At 35.1% G+C, this 20,380-nt stretch overlaps 1 protein-coding gene across 1 annotated transcript; it reads left to right on the top strand.

Annotated features, from left to right (window-relative positions):
* Positions 1–1,169: 1,169 nt before the first annotated feature.
* On the top strand, positions 1,170–19,954 carry LOC144440912 (TNF receptor-associated factor 2-like). Its single transcript, XM_078130367.1, has 10 exons — positions 1,170–1,295; positions 7,327–7,485; positions 8,659–8,737; positions 9,493–9,591; positions 11,025–11,189; positions 11,735–11,809; positions 12,612–12,683; positions 13,562–13,781; positions 14,028–14,464; positions 14,719–19,954. Exons 2-10 carry the CDS (start codon positions 7,343–7,345, stop codon positions 14,941–14,943), a joined length of 1,515 nt encoding a protein of 504 aa, XP_077986493.1. The 5' UTR covers positions 1,170–1,295; positions 7,327–7,342; the 3' UTR covers positions 14,944–19,954.
* Positions 19,955–20,380: the final 426 nt, after the last annotated feature.

Here is a 20,380-nt window from a genome sequence, read left to right as displayed (position 1 = left end):
TAGTGGTGTACCCTATAGTGGTATTTCAAACTCAAAACATAAATGTCTGAATAGAAATGCATACAATATAACGATCAGTCAACGTCACCTTGCAAAATGAGTATTATAAATTTTTGACAACAAATTGCAATATTATACACATAAGAATGGAAATGAAGGATGGAAATTTTTTACCGTCAGAAATTTCATTTCGCAAGATGAAAAGCGACCATTAGTATATGTTAAAGTTATAAAATATTTAAAATAAAATAATAGTTTTCTAATGACTTATGATCATATACTTTGAAAAAACAAACCTTTATGGACTGCTTAATATGGAAACTTACCTTATGGGTAATTAGTAAAAGTGTCTTTCAAAGAGAGGGGGTACACTGTCGTACTTTGCAATCATTGCAAACAACTTTATTGTTTTTTAACTGTAAAACGTTGAAATGCAAAAACCGCAATATGGTAGAGTGGTTTCTTATGACCAGACCAACCCTATATTTCTTCACTACTGGCGAAACCATTTTTTAATCGATACCCTCTACGGCAGGATTTGGGAAAATCACAACGTCATCATTGATTGTATTAAAGAACGGTGGCTTTTCGCAACTCCATATCTGAAAGAAAATGATAGTACTAGTACTGCGGAAAACTTTATAAAACTAATCGTCCAAAGGTTCCTTCGGACTTTGTAATTTTTAAGTCATTCAGAATTTTAAAATATGATTATGGTTTGAAATATGGGGAATAAATAAAACTCAGTGACGAGTGCATTAGTATCGGGTAATAAATGGTATTATGATTATAAGTAATATTATATGGCACGTTCATCTCACAGGTTCAGACCACGGGCTGAAATTGTTTACCGTTGAAAAATATAGTAGCGTTCTTTCCTGTTTCGCTCTAGTACAATTGGCAGGAAAAGGATCCTAACTAAGTCGATCAATTATATGTCTTCGATACTATAATTAGCAAAAATTAAAATGTTGTACTACTGGATACCCATGGGACTACGCCCCTTTACGACTAAACGTGTGTGTGCTGCCCTCCATCTCATTAGTCTGGTCCCCTGCCTCCTTTCTGCCGCTGCTGGCGCTGAGTGTAGCGCCGAGTGTAGCAGCGGCAGTGGGCAGAGAGGAAACAAGTAACAGACTATCATCATGTGACCAGTCTCTACTCAGTCACTCTCACTCAGTTGAACCGGACCGTGTGACGCATGAGAACGTCTCTTGATCCTGCAGTTGCAGTTTGGACAGAATTTATATGCTCTCACTGATGAACACGAGTTAAAATTTAATCTTGTCATCTTGGTAAGTTACATGTTTCTATATTGCGCAGGACAAATCGTATGCAGCTGGCGAATACAACACTACAACAGGAAAGTTGAGATACACTCAACATAGCTGCAATAATTGTAGCGTCTTGTTGCGGTTTTGTGGGTTTTTTCGTCTGTTTTGGTGACTTTTTAAGTTTTAGTGTTTAACCCGCACCTAACGGGTTAAACACTAAAACTTAAAAAGTCACCAAAACAGACGAAAAAACCCACAAAAACGCTACAATTATTGCAGCTACACTCAACACTGCACCGGCGGCGTAATGACGTAATGTCACATCGAGAATGTCTCACTGTGTCTGACTCTAAGACGATCGGAAACATGTACATCGAGATACTCACGCTATGTGAATTGTTATATCATAGACAGTGGAGAGTCTATGCTGCAAGTAAGACTAGGTAAATACTACACACATGAGATGATGACGGCGCCATTTTGTTTGCACATGGTACCAAAACAAACTATTATGTTTGGCTCCTGCGCATGTCAGGTGATCATTTGACTGCCCAACTCTCATCATAGACCCTGCCTATGAGATTGCGATTCACATCGTCACTACTAGCTTCGATTTCATATATGCACAGGTAAATTATATTGTAAAGAGTTGGGGTGAGTTGAAAATGGGGCGAGTTGGAATTGGGACGAGTTGATCCGTCACCGACCCAGCCATGCCCAAATCACATGCATGAGCCAAGCAGACGTTCGTATGTACGATGTTGACCCAAAGGTCAATCAATCAGTTAAATTTCTATAGTGCCGATTTCCATCTACCACTGTACATGATAAGTAGCTATTCATGATAGGGTTGATCGTTGAACGGCTAAAGCACACTATAGGTTTTGGTGAACAAATACATTGTGAGTATTCAGTTGTGTTTTGAAACAATCAAAACAATCAATCAGGCTGGAGGGGTAGGACCAACTCGGCCCGCGTGATTGCCAACTCGGCCCATTTACATGCCAACTCGGCCCATTTACATGCCAACTTAGCCCACTCGTGTCATGACAAAAATGTTTGTGTCATTTAAAGCCAAGGTCTTGAGTCGATGACGTGATAATATCAAATACTAGTAATATTCATATAATCAGAGAAAAAATCCTTTGCTCCACGCACCGACATCGGTATACTACTACTACTTGTAAAGACACTATAGATTGACATACTAGTACATATACAATGTAGATCGCATGAATTTACTGAAGGACTAAATATCTATAGTCAAGTTGGCAGAGAGTGGGCTGAGTTGGCAGACGGTGGGCCGAGTTGGAAATGGGCCGAGTTGGACGTGCACGTGACGAATGTATTAGTGGCTAATAGCCATGGGGGGGGGGGGGGGGGGGTACGACATGTGAGAATGAACATGGATGTATCTCACTAATACATCCATGGAATGAACGACCTCCATAGGCCTATGGCTTGTCTGTAATTGTTGCAAGCAGATTCTTGGTTGTAAAACGTGAGTGTGACTTCGACACTCAGTGTGTATGCCTGGAGAATATCACAAATGTACTCTTGAGTCAAGCCATGGAGAGCTTTATATGCTAAGGGTGTCATCATTTAAATTTTGTAATCAATCCTGAAATCAAATGAACTTGTAACCAATGCAGGCTGGTGAGAACTGGAGAAATGTGTTCAAACCAGTCACTTGTGAGCTACTGTAGTATTCTATTCCAGGATGGTAATATTTTAGTCTAGGATGATCATAATGAAACGCAGGGATAAATGATAGACACACGTCCACAGATGTTTATATAAGTACCAACGCCGTTGAGACTATTTGTACAGTGGAATGTTATACACACAAAGGAAGTCCAAAGGCACTCACAAAAAGAGGTGACCTAAGAAACCTCAATGACCTCAAAGACACCAAAAGACCTGCATATATAAACAAAGTGAAATACAATGAGGTGTTAATTGAAACTTATCAGTACGTTGCTATGGTCTGGTTTGTTGTCAATTAAACTCAAAGCAAACACAATGATTATAAATGATCTCTCACTCTACAGACGTACACTGGGTGTGTCATGATATCAACAGTGTTAAACGAAGAGTTTAGCAGCTGTTCTCTCATCTTGAACTGTCACAGTAACATAATCCAGGATGAGATACGCAACTTTAAAGTGGTCAATTGAACAGTATCGACACTAGTTTTCTTCTATTCTAGTCTACTTAATAAGTATATAGTTATTCATAATAAAACAGTCAAAGTTATGGAAATGAAATATTACAAAAGACTTAATTGACTTAACAAAGATTACAAGTTGTACAATAGTGTATCAACATACCCTTGGCTGAGGTATATATCTACTTTCACCCGAGATCAGTGTCATCCTTCACTACATACACTCTTGGCTGGCAAACAGTATTAGGTATCACCTGCTGGGTGGAATTGACATTATATGAGTAATAGAATCTCTGGTATGGCTATTAGCAGTCAACGGAAGTTGGAAACTTTGTTGGAAAACTACTCATCTCTGCCATTACCAATAGTGTCGGACTCGGCAATTGAAACATAATTATAAACTCATAAAATGGAAGAAAGTATTTACAATACAATTACACAAACTATAGTGAACTACATCAAAGATGACAAAGATAAGATGCAAACTTGTAACAAACACAATTGTCATTAATAGAAAAGTAAAGAAATTGGTTTACATTGAATTGAATCAAATAAAAGTATCATCAAGTTAGACAATTTTCTCTATAACAATAATTATAAAAGTATAATTATTGAATTTGATGAGTACACTAACCTGCTAGATTTCAAGGATGAAAACTAGACACGTCTTGAACGTTGTTCACTGCCTCTTGTCTTGAGAAGTGTCTGACAAAGTTCTTAGTGCGCATGTCAAGGGAATGCCAGGATGCATCCTACAATGTATAACATCATCATGGCCAAACAAGGTCAAGACATTGAACTTTTACCATCTATGTGGTAAACACATAGATAAGATTTAGGTACTGTTTTACCCAGTTACAATAATACAAAATAATATCATAACTAGGCAAAGCCCATAAGCTCGTGCAGGATAGATTCATTTGTGACTGGCTGCCTGGGCCAGGGTTCGAACGTACACTTGATTTGGGTCATTTTCCAGGGGTGTTGACCATCAAAAATTTATTTTATTGAATGGCACCTAATTCTCTGACATGGACGAGAAGTAAAGAAAGTCAACACTCTATGCAGTTGTTGGTTTCAAAAACCAACATAGCCATTAGTTTAATATTGTTCATTTTCAATCAGCCAACTTATCATAGACCCTCCACCAACGTTGGTCTTTGGACATATGTTTTGTTGACATGTTGCCGAACATCGCGATTTCTGAATTCAACTCGATGATTTAGGAATGTTACTGTACCAACAAGCATAGGAAAGTAGTTATTCTTTTTAGAAAATGTAAAAAAAAATTCCATTATCGACAATATACATGTAAATGTCAAAATCGCACTTCCACAACCCGGAAATTCATCTGCACTATATCATCAGTGGTCCGTATCACGTACCGTGCGTCAAACTTCCAAATAGTGTAACAATTTCTTCTAGGGGTACAGTGATGCCTCGATACTCATTACAATGTTATGATAATCGTGCCAACAGGCCTACTGTTACGATATTGCAATGCATTGCAATGTGGTACTATATAGTATATGACAATATGGTAGCGCATGGAGAATGCACGTAGTATATGGAAGGTGCATGCATAGTCAGTGTCAGCCGCAATGCATCCCTGGGAGAACCACCAATTTTTTTCGCATAGTATATACACAGTGCATGCATACAAGTCATCTGAGGCAATACGTCCACATTTATGATTTTAAGCGACCTGCCATGATACATGTATGTGCAATGAAACTCCAAACTTATGAATTCCCGCTACAAATATAACAAATGTAATTAATGGAACAACTGTCAATTTCAGATGAGGTTCACATCGACTTACATTTTAAAACTAAATTTGATATTCAATGTACATCGGAAGGTTACATGACAGTACAAACGATAACTTTGGTTGAGAAACCACATCACTATCTGACTTGTACAAAAATGTAAGATTGACCTCACGACAGGTCACATGATCACATACTGTGTAATTTACATAGTCATTTTTTGACACGTGAGGAAGTACATAGTGTGATTAAATGATGCAATATTTGTAAAATTCAATTAAAATTGTAGTAAAAATGTATGAATGGTCCTAATTATGTGATAAATAAATAAACCCATGGAATCAATGTTAGTTTAACGGTGTAATACTCCTCGTATGATTCCAAGGACTACAAATTGTCACCTCCGGTTAGAATTTGTATTAGTCCACAGAATCATACTCAGAGCATTATGACGTAAAACCAATATTGATTTCATGGGATTATATATAAATACATTTTTGTTAGTGATTTCATAGCCTTACATGTACATGTTTTTAGTCCCCGCCGGACGAAGTCCGGGACGGGGACTTATGGATTGGGTTCCGTCTGTCCGTGTGTCCGTCCGTCCATCCGTCCGTCCGTCTGCAGCTGTTTCTTGGAGATGCCTGGACCGATTATTTTCAAACTTGGTACAGGGACAACATACAATGGCATACATATGCACATCAATTTGTTTCATGATACGATCCAATATGGCCGCCTAGCAGCCATTTTGTTTGTGAATTTTCCATGTCCAAAGCCATAACTCGGACATGCTTGAACAGATCTCATTCAAAGTTGGTATTAGGACAGTGTTCTATGACATACATGTGCATATCCATTTTCATCGTGATACGATCCAATATGGCCACCTGTCAGCCATTTTGTTTGCGATTTTTCTATGTCCAAAGCCATAACTCAGACATGCTTGAACAGATCTCATTCAAAGTTGGTATTAAGACAGTGTTCTATGACATACATGTGCATACCCATTTGTTGTCATGATACGAGCCAATATGGCCGCCTATCAGCCATTTTGTTTGTGAATTTTCCATGTCCAAAGCCATAACTCGGACATACTTGAACAGATCTCATTCAAAGTTGGCATTAGGACAGTGTTTTATGGCATATATGTGCATATTCATTGTTGTCATGATACGATCCAATATGGCCACCTAGCAGCCATTTTGTTTGTGAATTTTCATGTCCAAAGCCATAACTCAGACATGCTTGAACAGATCTCATCAAAGTTGGTATTAGGACAGTGTTCTATGACATACATGTGCATATTCATTTTCATTGTGATACGATCCAATATGGCTGCCTGGCAGCCATTTTGTTTGCGAATTTTCCATGTCCAAAGCCATAACTCAGACATGCTTGAACAGATCTATTCAAAGTTGGTATTAGGACAGTGTTCTATGACATACATGTGCATATTCATTGTTGTTGTGATACAATCCAATATGGCCGCCTGGCAGCCATTTTGTTTGTGATTTTTCTATGTCCAAAGCCATAACTCAGACATGCTTGAACAGATCACATTCAAAGTTGGTATTAGGACAGTGTTCTATGACATAATGTGCATATCCATTTTCATCGTGATATGATCCCCCATACCCGACCAATCCTTTATTGTTGTAGGCATGTTCCATGTCCAACAAGCAGACACAACATATCTAAGTTTGTTTGATTTAGGTTCACAAGTGTTGTTGTGTGATCAGAGTAGTGATAATTCCTTAAAACCCAATCATAGCGGGGACTATGTCATTCTCAATGACTTGTTTTTTATGAAAGACTCAAAGTGTTCAATGATGAAGCTGACATACGCATTGTCATTTTATTTTTACGCATAATTTAGTCCTGCTTGCAGATGGAGTAAGTCAGGACTCAATTCTGGCAATATCCCTTTCTTTCTCTGGACAATGTCAGAACTGAATCTTCACTTACTGCATCTGCAAACAGAACTACATGTACATTGTAAATGATGGTTTAGAAGTTACATTGTATGTACGTCATGTACTAAACCTTGATGAGCCACAATGTAATTGTTCATACACCATGAGTAATTTTATCATTCTTGGTCTTATGTTTCTAGGTTTAGATAGTACACAATGCCAGGCTATTCCAAAGACATATTTCTGTCGGCCCCAGTGGTCAAGTTCCTGTGTACATCATGTCATCTGATCTTAAAAGACCCAGTGCAGACAAACTGTGGACACAGATATTGTAGATCATGTATTGATGGGATACTAAGGTAAATTGTAAATGCTGTATATGTATCCAGCATTTATTTTTTTTGTTTCTGGTTTTTATAACATTGTCATATTCAACCCATTCAAAGGTAAATATATATTATGACTGTTAATATTATTATGCATGTAATATGTATGCTAATGTGAAATGTTAGTGTTATACATACCAGCCATACATGGTATTTTATCACATGTACACTCTCATTGTGTGTTATGAACACTTCTTATGGTTTGTCAGTATATTTTTATTCTATGTTCACATTTTAGAGAAATGTAATATCCCATAGGCAGTGCCTGGGTGTGACTTTTTAATATTTCTAGTAACTGTAGTTGCATGTTGCCAAAGTTCATGGAATTAGAATGGTCATTCTATAATTTTAATATTAATGAAAAAGTATACATCCAGTTGTATTTAGAAGCAGAATGAAATTCATTCGTTCATTCACTCATTCACTCACTCACTCATTCATTCATTCATTCATTCATTCATTCATTCATTCATTCATTCTTGTATTTAGAAGGTTTTTAGTTTTACAATAAGCTGCAACTGGGTAATTTTTTCATCAAGTAACCAAAGATGTATTCACAAAAAAATTTGTCAGTTACATATGAAAAGACATTGTATCTGTTAAAATTATAGTGGCCAATATTATCTGTAGGTACTTGTAGTCTCATGACAGGTTAAAATCTTGAGCTAAAGCTTGATTTTGAATTTTGGCCATGTTAAAATTACACTACTACATGTAGATATAACTGGAGTACCATTTTTCACTCAGACAACCGCAATATATTCACTTAAAATGATCAAAATACCAATAATTAGACATTTTACATGTTAATAAATAAGTGGTCATCTCATCCATATAAGTAGTACAGTAAGAGATCAAAATTGTTATCCTAGCTGAGGGCACAGATTTTAGGGTCTGTACCCAATACTCCATGTTTTGATTTATTGTATAATACATTATACATCTACAGAAAACACATTAATTTTTTGTAACTATAAAAATATTTGTAAAAACCTAATCCAGTTGCTGCTCGTGCAATGTTAAGTAAAAATAGTGACACATAATTTATTTTTACTTAAAATATCTTTTGAGTTTCCATAGCATGATTAGATGATGTTCACATTAAGATATGTAATAATCACTAGTTTTAAAAATATCTTTTCACAGTCAACCAGGGCGTCATGTATGCTTTGGGTGTAAAGAAGAGTGTGGAGATATACCAGAAAGTCTGATGACAGCTAGTGAGGTGAGTCAGTCCTTGCAAAGGTTCAAAACAAGAGTATCCCCTGCCATCAACCCATACTAAATAGAATACCTACATGTATGTATGTACATTTGTGTATACATTTGTATTAGAGTCTGAGTGTGATGATGTGTGCATTATTAGTACTCAATTGATAATATTTTTCATTCAGTACCAGAATTACAAGATTCCTTGTCACTGGGAATTGAAGACATGTAGTGACAAACAGATATCATATGTCGACGACTCAAGTATAGTTGTATTTTATGGCATAATGTGTAGCACTACTGAACTGCGATTGAGTAGTGCTAGTAGACATGCCGAAGTGTGTGTCTGTCTCTGTGTGTGTTTGAAAATGACTTAAAAGTCAAAACCACCAGACCAATTGCCTCGGTAATTGGTGTAGACATGAACACCAAAATCAATCTTGCTAGGTGGACCTGAGATGACAATCTTGCAAAATTATTACAAAAACTCTATTATAGGTTTTCATAGCAACAAGACCATCCCATAGCAACAACCAAATGATGATGTATATGATAAAGATAACAGGGGTAGTTGGGCAAGTAGATAAAAATACTTTTTAGAAATTACATAATAGTCACTCAGAAACTATTAAGAAAGTGCATATTGTGACACTACATGTACATGTTATAATTTACAATGCCATCATTGTGGCAAAATTTCCAAGTTTGTATTCCAAATTATTTGTTTCATACAATCTAAAAGTAAAATGTACATGTATGGTATATCTATAGTGCTTTCCAGACAAGGCCATCCAGCGTGAGTTGAGATCTGTTACAGTGAAGTGTATTAATGATGGATGTGATTGGAGAGGAAAATTTAAAGATTATGAGGTAAATCGAAATCTAATGACTTTCCTACACTGTAAACATTACAAAGTATACATGTATGATGTAAACTTGTTTACATGTTATTTGAATTTGTCGGTTATAATAGCAAGTCCACTCTTATCAATAATAGGAAGTATGAATGTGATAATATGAAATAGTAACAGATTTTGACCAAAGTACAGGTACATGTAGTAATCTTGCATGTATTTGTATTAAGCTTACATCTATATGCATGTATGATGCAGTGTTAACATGATAATCTGCACAATACTTCCCTACTCATCACCAAAAACTTTCAATTGTTTTATATTGACAGCAGACTTCAGGTACAGACTGTGCTGCTTAAAATTGATGTACATGATTGCATGTTCTGTACTGCTCACCTAGACTAAGTTTCACAGCTTGTATAAGCATATTTTACACACATTTGTTAATATGGCAAATTTCTCTTCTGGCTTTCACAATATTATTTGTTTTTCTTTTGCTGTTTCTAGTTTAATCGCTTTTAAAGTACGCAAGCAGCCTATCTGAGTAAGTGAAATATGTGTGCGGTGTTGGTGTTTACTGATTGGACTGTATTTATGTACATATATTCTGTATTTTGATGATGTGAAGTTTTAGTGTCCCTGAATTAGTTCTTACCCATTTCATTTGCACATACTTTCTTGTATTTTTACATGCACTGTTTTGCTGACTGGCCATTTTCACAAATCGTTTCCACTTTGCTCATTTGATATAAAATGAGAAAAACACAGTAACCATTCACAAGAGTACATGTACATATATTAAGGCCTTAATTGATTTCACTAATTACATGTAAACGTGCTTATCAGATATGATTATCTATCATATTATCTCTTTTTCATCAGTGTTAAGTTTTGATAAACTATTTTTATATAAGCTTTTACATATTCAGAACTAATAATGTTTTGTATAATTTGTAAATGTTATGTTCACTAATGTATTTAAAAATTCTTGAAAATACTCAACCCCAAGCACACTTTATGTTGTAATTAGTACATTTAGTACTATATCTATGACTAAGCAGTCTGTGATACTGAGATAGTTAAGAATAAAATCCCTTCTGAATCAACCAATATTGATGAAAGTAAATAGTAATAGTGAAATGAATACTGTATATTTTTACGTATTTAGGTAAACATTTATATACTAACATGTAAAACCTTTGTTGAAGATCAGCATGTAAATGGCACAGAAAAAATGTACTAAAAATGTGTCTGAGAATACAGGTAGTCTACTCTATACATGTCTCAATATCCTCCTTAGAATAAGAAATGAAAAAAAAATTATGGTATCAGTCAAATGTAAGAGAGTTTAAAAATTCAATAGATTGCAAGTCAAGAAAAAAGTGGACTTATCCATTTTAGTCAATTCTTCTATAATTTGACATAACATATCCATATAAACTGTCCTAGGACCATGTACAAGTGTGTAACTATGAAGTGATAGCGTGTATCAAAAGAGGATGTGATCAGAGAATACTGAGAAGAAATCTTGCCAACCATTTTGACACTCAGTGTGCTATGAAAGTTGTACAGTGTGAATATTGTGCTGAAGATGTCATTTGGAAAGAATTGAGGGTAAGGAAATATTTTATGTGTAGAAAGTCCCTGTAGCATGTGTACTGTTCCAAGTCGTTGAACTAATAAGTCTTTAAATATGTTATAGGTATTTACATTTCATATACATACACATGTATTTTCATGTGATTTTTAAATTAAAGATGACCGGGCCCATGTGACTAAAAACCATGGGATGCCCCTGATACATCAGTATTTGTCTTTGTGTCCACTAGTTATGTGTTTTCAGACACTCTTGTACATTAATTTTATATGTGTATCTTGTATGCATATGATAACAGGGGAAAATTCAGCAAAATCTGTTTAGATTTCATGCTTTGTACCAAAACTGTAGTTGTGAATATAGCTCAAATAGCATGGGCATTTGTGTATATTTAATTAAACACTGTAGCATACATAATTGATTGAAGATGTACTACTGTAACACTAACTAGACTTGATGTTCAGTGCTTCAAGTGTTTTAGTAACTATTATCAAAGTCAGCTGTTTTGTACATGTAATCATGCCATTTTCTCATTGAAATGAATTGATATTAAATTTTGTAGGCCCATCATGATAAATGTCCTAAATTTCTAATAACTTGTCCTTTCTGTGGAAAGAAGAACATCCCGAGAGAAGAGGTAGGTGCAGCAGTATCTGTAATATGCTACGTTAATAAATTCATGTGTATACTATATATTTATGTTTGTGGCACTGTCTTTTTATCAAAAATTAATGAAAATTTCAGTTTTATTTAGTCACATCACTCCCTTTTAAAAGTAATACGTGCAAATATTAGTAAATGGTGACAATTACAACCAAGCTACAGATGCATAGCTAGTTTTCGTGTATGTATGTGTATGTGTGTGTGTGTGTGTATGTATGTATGTCTGTCTGTCTGTCTGTCTGTCTGTCTTGTCTGTCTGTCTGTCTGTCTGTTTCCATCTCTGTGTCTGTCTCTGTCTTACAAACACACATACACACTATTGCACTTTATGTAGTTATTGATATACATATGGTATGACTTTTTTTTTGACTGTCATATGCTTTCAAATAACATTTTACATTAGCTTTGGCCTTACACAATTTTGGACATTTTTGAGATGTTCTTGGTTTATGCATGAGTTCAGCTGATGCCAAAACCACACATTTAGTATTAAAACTGATGTATTTCATGAACTTTGACGTTATCATTTAGCTTGCAAGATTTGAAATCCACAGTGTTCGTCAATTTCAGCTGCTATACCAATAATGAAATCATTAAATTTGAATGGATATAAGTTTTTATAGCCTGGTTTGATATGATTGTGTATAATTCCACTCGCATGTACATGTGTTTGTGAATGTAGTTTAATATCACATGCATTTATGATGGTACTTTAATATTAATTTTCCAAGTCTGGTAATATTACAGGTGTATAATGCTTGTTTCTTTGTCTTCAGTATGGTGATCATATTGATGCTGTTAGGGGGGACTGTAAGAAGAAAGTTGAGAGTGTTGGTTGTGACGAAATGGTAAGAAAATATTATATGCAATAACATATATTAATCAGTGAAGATAAAAAATTTATTCCTGAACTTTTTTAAGGGGGAGATGCACAAAAGTAAGCATTGAAGGGTGACATATTTTCAAGTTATTGTTTCCCAACAATGAATAAAATTTACACCATCAACCCATGCATTTTCTGAAAGGTTTTTCTGTCTTCTGTATTGTGTTTTCTATTGTTGGTGACTGGGAAGTTCCCATTATAATGTGTCAACTTTTGCAGCATGTTGTAAAAGAACAACAAATGACAGAAAAAAGCTGGACACTTCCCTGTGTGAAGTGAACATTCTAAAACACTAAAGAAATGGAAAATCAGGTGACACGCAATCTCTTCCGAACTGACGCCTTGGAATGATCAAAACAGTTGCTGTTGTTACGTGTACTGTTTGTTCTTTTGTGAGCGCTTGTTACATACACAATACCATAGGTTTTCCTGAGCCCAATCTTCTGTACTCGTGCTCTTTTTGAACAGAGCACTCGAAGTACTGTACCTGTATGTTTCAACATATTACGCATTTTCATTGGTTGAGGGAATTCACTCCGCACTCTTGTGTGGCTTTGGAAAATCTATGGTATTGTGTCAGATGTATGTAATGAGCGCTTACAAAAGAACAAAAGCCAATAAACGTAATAGACAAAAAAAGGCAAAATCGCGAGGTGTACACTTCATGGAGTTTTAATCAGATTGGTGCTCATATAATTCTTAACTGAATGGTAGCGATATTTATAGTGAACAGTCATGATTTACTGCAGAAACTTTTATAAATGGAAATTCCATTCAAGTGTCTATCCCTATATTATTAGGTGTAAACTTCATTAATTATATTATTTTCATTAACCTTGTCAGGTAAGGCAAAAACAATGCAACCAGGAACATATTGACTTGCTACAAAGACGTATTAGAGATCTTCAGAATGGGATTCAGAAATCTGTTGCTACACACAACTCTGCAGGCAGGGTGAAGGAAGAAAAAGGATCAATCAATCAGTCTGTGAAACTGGAGCCACGCTCAAAGGAATTGAAAAATAGGATTAGCACACTTGAAACCAAAGTGACAACATATGAAGGTATACATATTACCAATTTTAAGTTTTATAACTATTCAGTGGTGTTAAATGAACAGTAACTACTAGTATTATTTATATGTACTAGTTCTGATTACAATTTATGTATGTTTTCATTTAAATTTACATGTGAAGTCATCCCAGCTGTACTGAATGCCTAATACTATTACTACTAGTATTATGATATATGAATTATCAATAACACATTCAAACTCTACAATTGTTTTTGTATGGTTTTATTTATCAAAGGTATTGTTGCAGTGCTAAATAGTCAAACTGAAAGAGGTGCACAAGAGGTACAGATCCTGGAAAGACAGAGAAGGCAAGACAGAGAGTTGCTGGAATCACTGGAGAGAAAGATCAAAGCCCAGGATCGCATAATTGCACTTAAGGATGTCACCTTGGCAGAACAAGACCTGCGTATCCAGTCTTTGGAAATGGCATCCTATGATGGGGTGCTGGTTTGGAAGATAAGCAACTTTAATAAGAAGCGACAAGACGCTCTGTCTGGAAGAATCACATCAATCTACTCACCATGTTTCTACACCAGTCGTTATGGTTACAAGATGTGTGCCCGGATCTATCTAAATGGCGATGGAATGGGTAAAGACAACCATGTATCTCTCTTCTTTGTCATCATGAAGGGACCCTCTGATGCTCTCCTTAGATGGCCATTCAGACAGAAGGTAAGAATTGTCGTACATCTTAGTACACATAATGATTAACTCTCTATTGATAACAACCAAAATGTATCTTTCTCTATTCTTAGCAAGAAGGCGCAATATATTTTACAATGAAAAGCAAGTACAAAACCAGAATTAGATGAAACTCAACATGTCAGGAATCACTGAAAATGTTTACCAACATAATGATGAGCCTTTACATGTGACGTCAATCATAAAATTAGCACTTACTATTTATTATCGTGTTAACTTTTCAGGTGACTTTCATGTTATTGGACCAGAACAACCGAGAACATGTGATTGATGCATTTCGTCCTGATCCGACATCCAGTTCCTTCAAGAGACCAACCAATGATATGAACATCACCTCTGGATGTCCACTGTTCATGTCAATCAGTCAGCTGGATAGTAGCAGACATGCTTATGTCAAAGATGATGTGATGTTTCTTAAGGTCATTGTTGACACCTCTGACCTTGGATAGAGGGGTTTGTGTTTGAAGATCATCATTGAGGTCCCTACTGAGAGGATTTTATGGTGAAAGGTCAGGGCTTTGTATCCATACATGTCAGAGTGCTATTGTAAGCTCATTTTAATGGTGCTGGCATATATATTACATGTAATACATTCTAATATCACCATAATGGTGCTGTCCTACAATCAAGTTCAGTAATAATATCCAGAGTTTAAATTGTACAAATGTAGGTAGTGATAAACACTTTATGAAAAGTACAGAGAAAATGCAGTTAAATCCTGAGAAAAACTAGTGTGTGTAATCCATTTCAAACGATTTCAAAGAAATATAGATTGCCAGGAATATTTTAAAGAGAAGTAAGTTGTAAGTTTTAAAAAAGATTTTATAAAGACCATTTTTATTTTTTTAAGAGTTTATTTCACTGCCCAAGGTTTTAGATTTTTAAAAGATCTCTGAAAAAAAAGTAAAAGACGAAATATGCCAATGCTTGACTATCAGTGTAAAAATGGGATAATGCAACTGAACTTGAGGTAACACCATGGAAGCAGCACCACCCATAAATGTGATCATCAAATGATCACATTTGCCATTCTGGTAAACAGGTAGTCTTGGTTACCCAGACTCTCTGTTTGCCCTGCAAAGAACCGTGGGCATTACTCTAAAAAAGACGATTTTCAAAAAGTTTATATTGTGATTTCTGATATGCAGAGTTAATGAAAATCAACTAATTTTTGTCCAAATCAGTGACTATTACAGATCTCAACAGAGGCCATGTTGCTCCTTACAATAGATGGCAATGTAATGCCCCAGACACTTGCTAGATGTGTTTAGCCCCCAATCACAAGAGTCTGAGTAACTGAGACTAGTATACAAGGTCTTCCTTCAAGGGATGATACATTTACATGTAAACTTTCCAAATCATAGAAAATTACACTTATTTTATATCTATGCACACAAACATGTATTTCCAACACTTGAACATTCCACAACTTTGAGGTGTTTTGTTAGAGCGAATCATTCCAGATTTATGCATACCTGAAATATAATGGAAATGTATGCTAACCATAAATGGTTGTCACTTACATAACATTCTGATTAAAGTGTCCCATGGTAGCCAACTCGTTGTGATTTTCTGGCAGTGACAGATTTCTAAGGTTTATCTTATGGCAGTAATAAATTAGTGTCCATCACATACTAGTATGCAAATTTCTCCAAGATGGAATAAATCCAAATTAATCTATGTTATGCTGATATAACATCTATAGCCTCTGCTTATGTTCATGAACATTTAGCGAACAATTCTCAATTGCATACCTGTATGCAGTAATGTTCTCTCAGTGTTGCAGTGAAAATACCACTAGTACATGCACAAACGAATTCAAGTATTCACTAGCACACATGTAACGATGTATATTTTGCCAGCAAGATTGTGAGTGATGCTTGTTTATAAAAAGATAATGGAATTGCATGGCACTCCTTCATGTAATGGTAAAGCCCAAACAGTTCATGATATGATGGTCTTCAGATAGTGTACCTGTACTTGTTTAATATGAAGCTGTAATTTACTCAGTCTTTTAAGTTATAATTACATGTATATATGTAAACATTTACAAAGTGCTAATTGCTGAGATGTTATTTTCTGCAGTAACAGGGTGGCCCTTTTGACCATAGGCTAACCAATATCAATGTGTTGATAAAACATGTGTAAAAATGCTCTGTTTGGTATATGATGGTCATGTAATTAACAAACAGCAACATCAGTTGAATTTGGGGCTAGTGATAAATGACAGGTTGTCATTTAGGGACCAGCGCAAGACAGACAACTTGGGGTTTAATTTCATTACAGAAAAATTGGAGTACATGGGAGGTCATTGTACCTCACATTTCAGATCAGTGAGAAAACTATTTTTCATGCCCAAATTTTACTCCTACTTTATCATAAAACGAATATGGAGGAACTCTGCGGGCATTATTGATATTTTGATCAAGCATTCCACGCCTTGATCAGGCAACATATCAGGATATTGTCCCCCTAGCATGTGATGTGTAGCAATTATATGGCCATCATATACATATAACATATGCATGTTCTTGACCAGGCTGAAATTTTAGAGTAAACCTAGTTTGTACAAATTGTATTTCAGTATGAACCTGTTGTCAGGGATGTAGCTTAGGGCTAGTAGCCTGCCAAACCAACAATCTAATCTAAAATGTTTTGCAGAGGACTTTCAAACATTATATTTCCATCATTGGGCAGATTTATGAGTCCCGTTCTAGATATTACAGCCTACTTTTCATATTTTACAGGCGGGCTACTTATAAAATAAACTACATCCCTGCTGCTATAGCTTCTCATGAAGACTAACCTGTAATCCGTCCCACTATCAATCACCCTCCATTCTTAAGTCTATGCAATAATCCCTCACTCCAAACCCAGTGTTTTTTGCAATTCTATCTCCAAAGGAGGGCAGGAACATTCAACCATCTATAGCAATATTGATGCCCTGAACAGAATGAATAATCAAATTGTTTTCCATCCTGAGAAGCTAGCTATTACAGTGTTCTACAAGCAACTCAGTTGCAGTATTTCTTCCTTGAATCAATGTCTAATTTGTTACAGTACTGGTTTACTCATTGCTTTTGTCTTCTTTGGACATTAAATAATTGTAGGCTGAGATATACATGTAATTATTTTGAAAGATTGATATATTGTGTAAAGCAATGCCAATGCAAACATGGTTTTGAAATTTTACTTTAGTTTTGTAGTTTTGATATTTATTTCTTCGTCTTTTTGTAACTTATTTCAGCAGTTTTCCAAACACACAAAGAAAACTATTATCTGAAACTTTTGACTGAGCACTTCATCCTTTGTCAACAGATAGATTCACAATAATAAACGATGGAGAGACTCAAACATGCCTAGAAGTTTGTATCGATTGTATTTCAGGTACTAATTTTCTTTGTATGCGTTTAGAATGAACATTTACTTCTTCTGTACACAGTTTGACAATGACCTGTGAACTTTCATTTGACATAATCTTCTAATCTATATGTGATGGAGATGGCATTACCTGAACTGAAATCTAGGGAATAACAAGCAGCATTTTTCATACCACCAACCTTTCAGCTGTTTTTTTAAGATCTTCCATACATCTATATGATATTTATGATGGTTGCCATTTTCCGGAGATGATAGATTAGAAATTTCCACTTTAACGTTTACAGCTTCATCTTAATCAAGTACAGGGAAAACTCCAAAATATTTTGAACTTTATGTTCTGTTTAATGTAAGTTCTAAGTTTTCAACTAGTATTAGATGTGTGTATGTTCATAGCTATATTTAATGGAATATACAAAGTTGACTTTATATAATGTGATTCACATGATGCTAAGCTGTGATAATAAAGTATATATTCTGAATGTATGGTGAGGGTATAAATTAAGTTCTTTCAAAGATCAATATATCACTGTGGGTCTTCCATATACTAAATCCTCCAGCTGAACTATTTGCACATAATGCAACAAACTCAGTACTTGTGGAATGCACAAAAACTTACTTTAATCATAAAGCCATTGTTTTTATTGTGTATCACTTACTGTTTTTCTCACATTGTCTATATTTGATTTGTGTAACAAAACATCTGGCCGGGGAATATATTTAGATATATTTTGATATTATGAAAGAGAGAGAGTGTGTGTGTGTGTGTGTGAAGAGATGATCTGATGGAGATAAAGTAAATGCTTGAAATTTGTTATAGTGAAATCTTATTGAATCTATATGCATATTTGTCATGTTATATTTCGTGATGGTTCTGGACAAATTATAGGAAAACGAGAGAAGTTTTAGAATCATGTAATGAAAGGAAGAACACCACTCAGTGCAGTACTAAACATTTGAATATGGGATATAAGGCAGCTATTTAAAGTGAGACCAATATCACAGTGCTTTTGACAGCATGCAGCAGTGATACAAATGTTATGTAAAAGTCATGTGCAATCATGTTTGCCATCTACTTGCGGAATAATGCTTACAACATTATTGGAACGTTGTACTGTACAGTGTAGCCTTGTGTTCATTAGAGGTTAAATCAGTGCATGTACATAGATTGTGGACAACTGATATATTTAATATATATATATATATATATGATTTATAGGATTTGTCTCGTACAAGGCTACTATGTATATTACAATTAGTTCAATTACAGAAATCATTTACAAACAAAAAAGCTGGTATTATGACCTAACATATTTGTTTTCTAAGAAATTTTACATTGAAGGGAAAAAGTGTGCTAATTTCTCCAGTACCAATCATTTCCTCTTTAATGAAATAAAAATCCTGTAGTTCTGAAAGGATGAAATTCTTGTAATTTAACATTTAAAAAAATTACGTGAATCTTTTCATATGTAAGAACATAGTTGGAAAGGAAATATTGTTTGGTACTGAAGAGGTTGACATCACAACAAGAAAAAGAAAGTACAGATGAACTTAACAATGAAAATGTAAAACTTATGTTAAGATTCTGCTTGAAAAATTTATTTTATTTGAGATTTTGTGAGTACTAAAACGACAATTGCCTTTGTTGTACTGAAAAGTATAGCACCAGGGAGATATAGAAATATGTCAGCTGCCATAAATATTCCATCAGTACACATGCAAATTTCCCATCAATGTAACACCAGAAGATGGGTGATGTTATACCGAAGTTACAACCCCCTTCTTTCCTTCGGTTGTATGACAGCATACCTACTTATTGGTACTCTCTACTATGTACCAGTAAGTGTAGAGAAGTTACAGAAGTGTAAATCAGTCTCCTCACACTGTGTACCTTCGTGCTGGTGGTACTCTTGTCAGTATATGCTAGGTGAACATCAGACAAAATTTGTGTGTGTACAGTTGGAGCAGCCATCAATATGTAATTTGGCAGGTCATACATTTCATTGGTCATTTACGATTGTTGGAAATGTGATGTTTATGAGAGGTACGTATGGAAGATTATGTGATATCATTGAAATAAACTGGTGAAAATTTTCAATATTAATATTAAAGTCTGTGGGTATTTATTGTAGACAGGCCTTTATGTAGGGTGGTCAGGTTTCGACCTCGAAATACTTATAGTGGAAGCTGGGTGTGGACATGGCTACTTATCAAAACAAGGGGACTGGCCTAGGGCCAGGGATAAAAGTAAGCTGTCCCGCCTACTCATAATGCCATTTCAATTTCTTTTTCCTCTTTATTTGTGATTATTTGGAACCATATTAAACTTCAAGAAAAGTCATTTACCAAATGCACATCTGCAAAATATCTTGCAGCTTTGCCACAACAAAATACATTTCATAGGCAGATAATATGTACTGCATAGTAAAATTGTTTCAATTCTGGTATTTTAATACCATATTCATGTATTGTGTGATTTTAAATCGTGTATATGGTTTGATATTGTAT

The sequence above is a fragment of the Glandiceps talaboti genome, chromosome 10 (assembly GCF_964340395.1).
Source record: "Glandiceps talaboti chromosome 10, keGlaTala1.1, whole genome shotgun sequence".
In the NCBI taxonomy this organism is placed as follows: Eukaryota; Metazoa; Hemichordata; class Enteropneusta; family Spengelidae; genus Glandiceps; species Glandiceps talaboti.
The sequence above is the reverse complement of the archived record's forward strand: the minus strand, read 5'-3'. Positions and strand labels throughout refer to the sequence as shown.

Bases quoted from the DNA above. Each gene is read 5' to 3' on its own strand.
- LOC144440912 (XM_078130367.1), top strand. From the start codon at position 7,343: ATGCCAGGCTATTCCAAAGACATATTTCTGTCGGCCCCAGTGGTCAAG. The intron at 12,684-13,561 runs GTAAGAAAATAT...TAACCTTGTCAG, and splicing joins GTGTTGGTTGTGACGAAATG to GTAAGGCAAAAACAATGCAA. The intron at 14,465-14,718 runs GTAAGAATTGTC...TTAACTTTTCAG, and splicing joins GATGGCCATTCAGACAGAAG to GTGACTTTCATGTTATTGGA.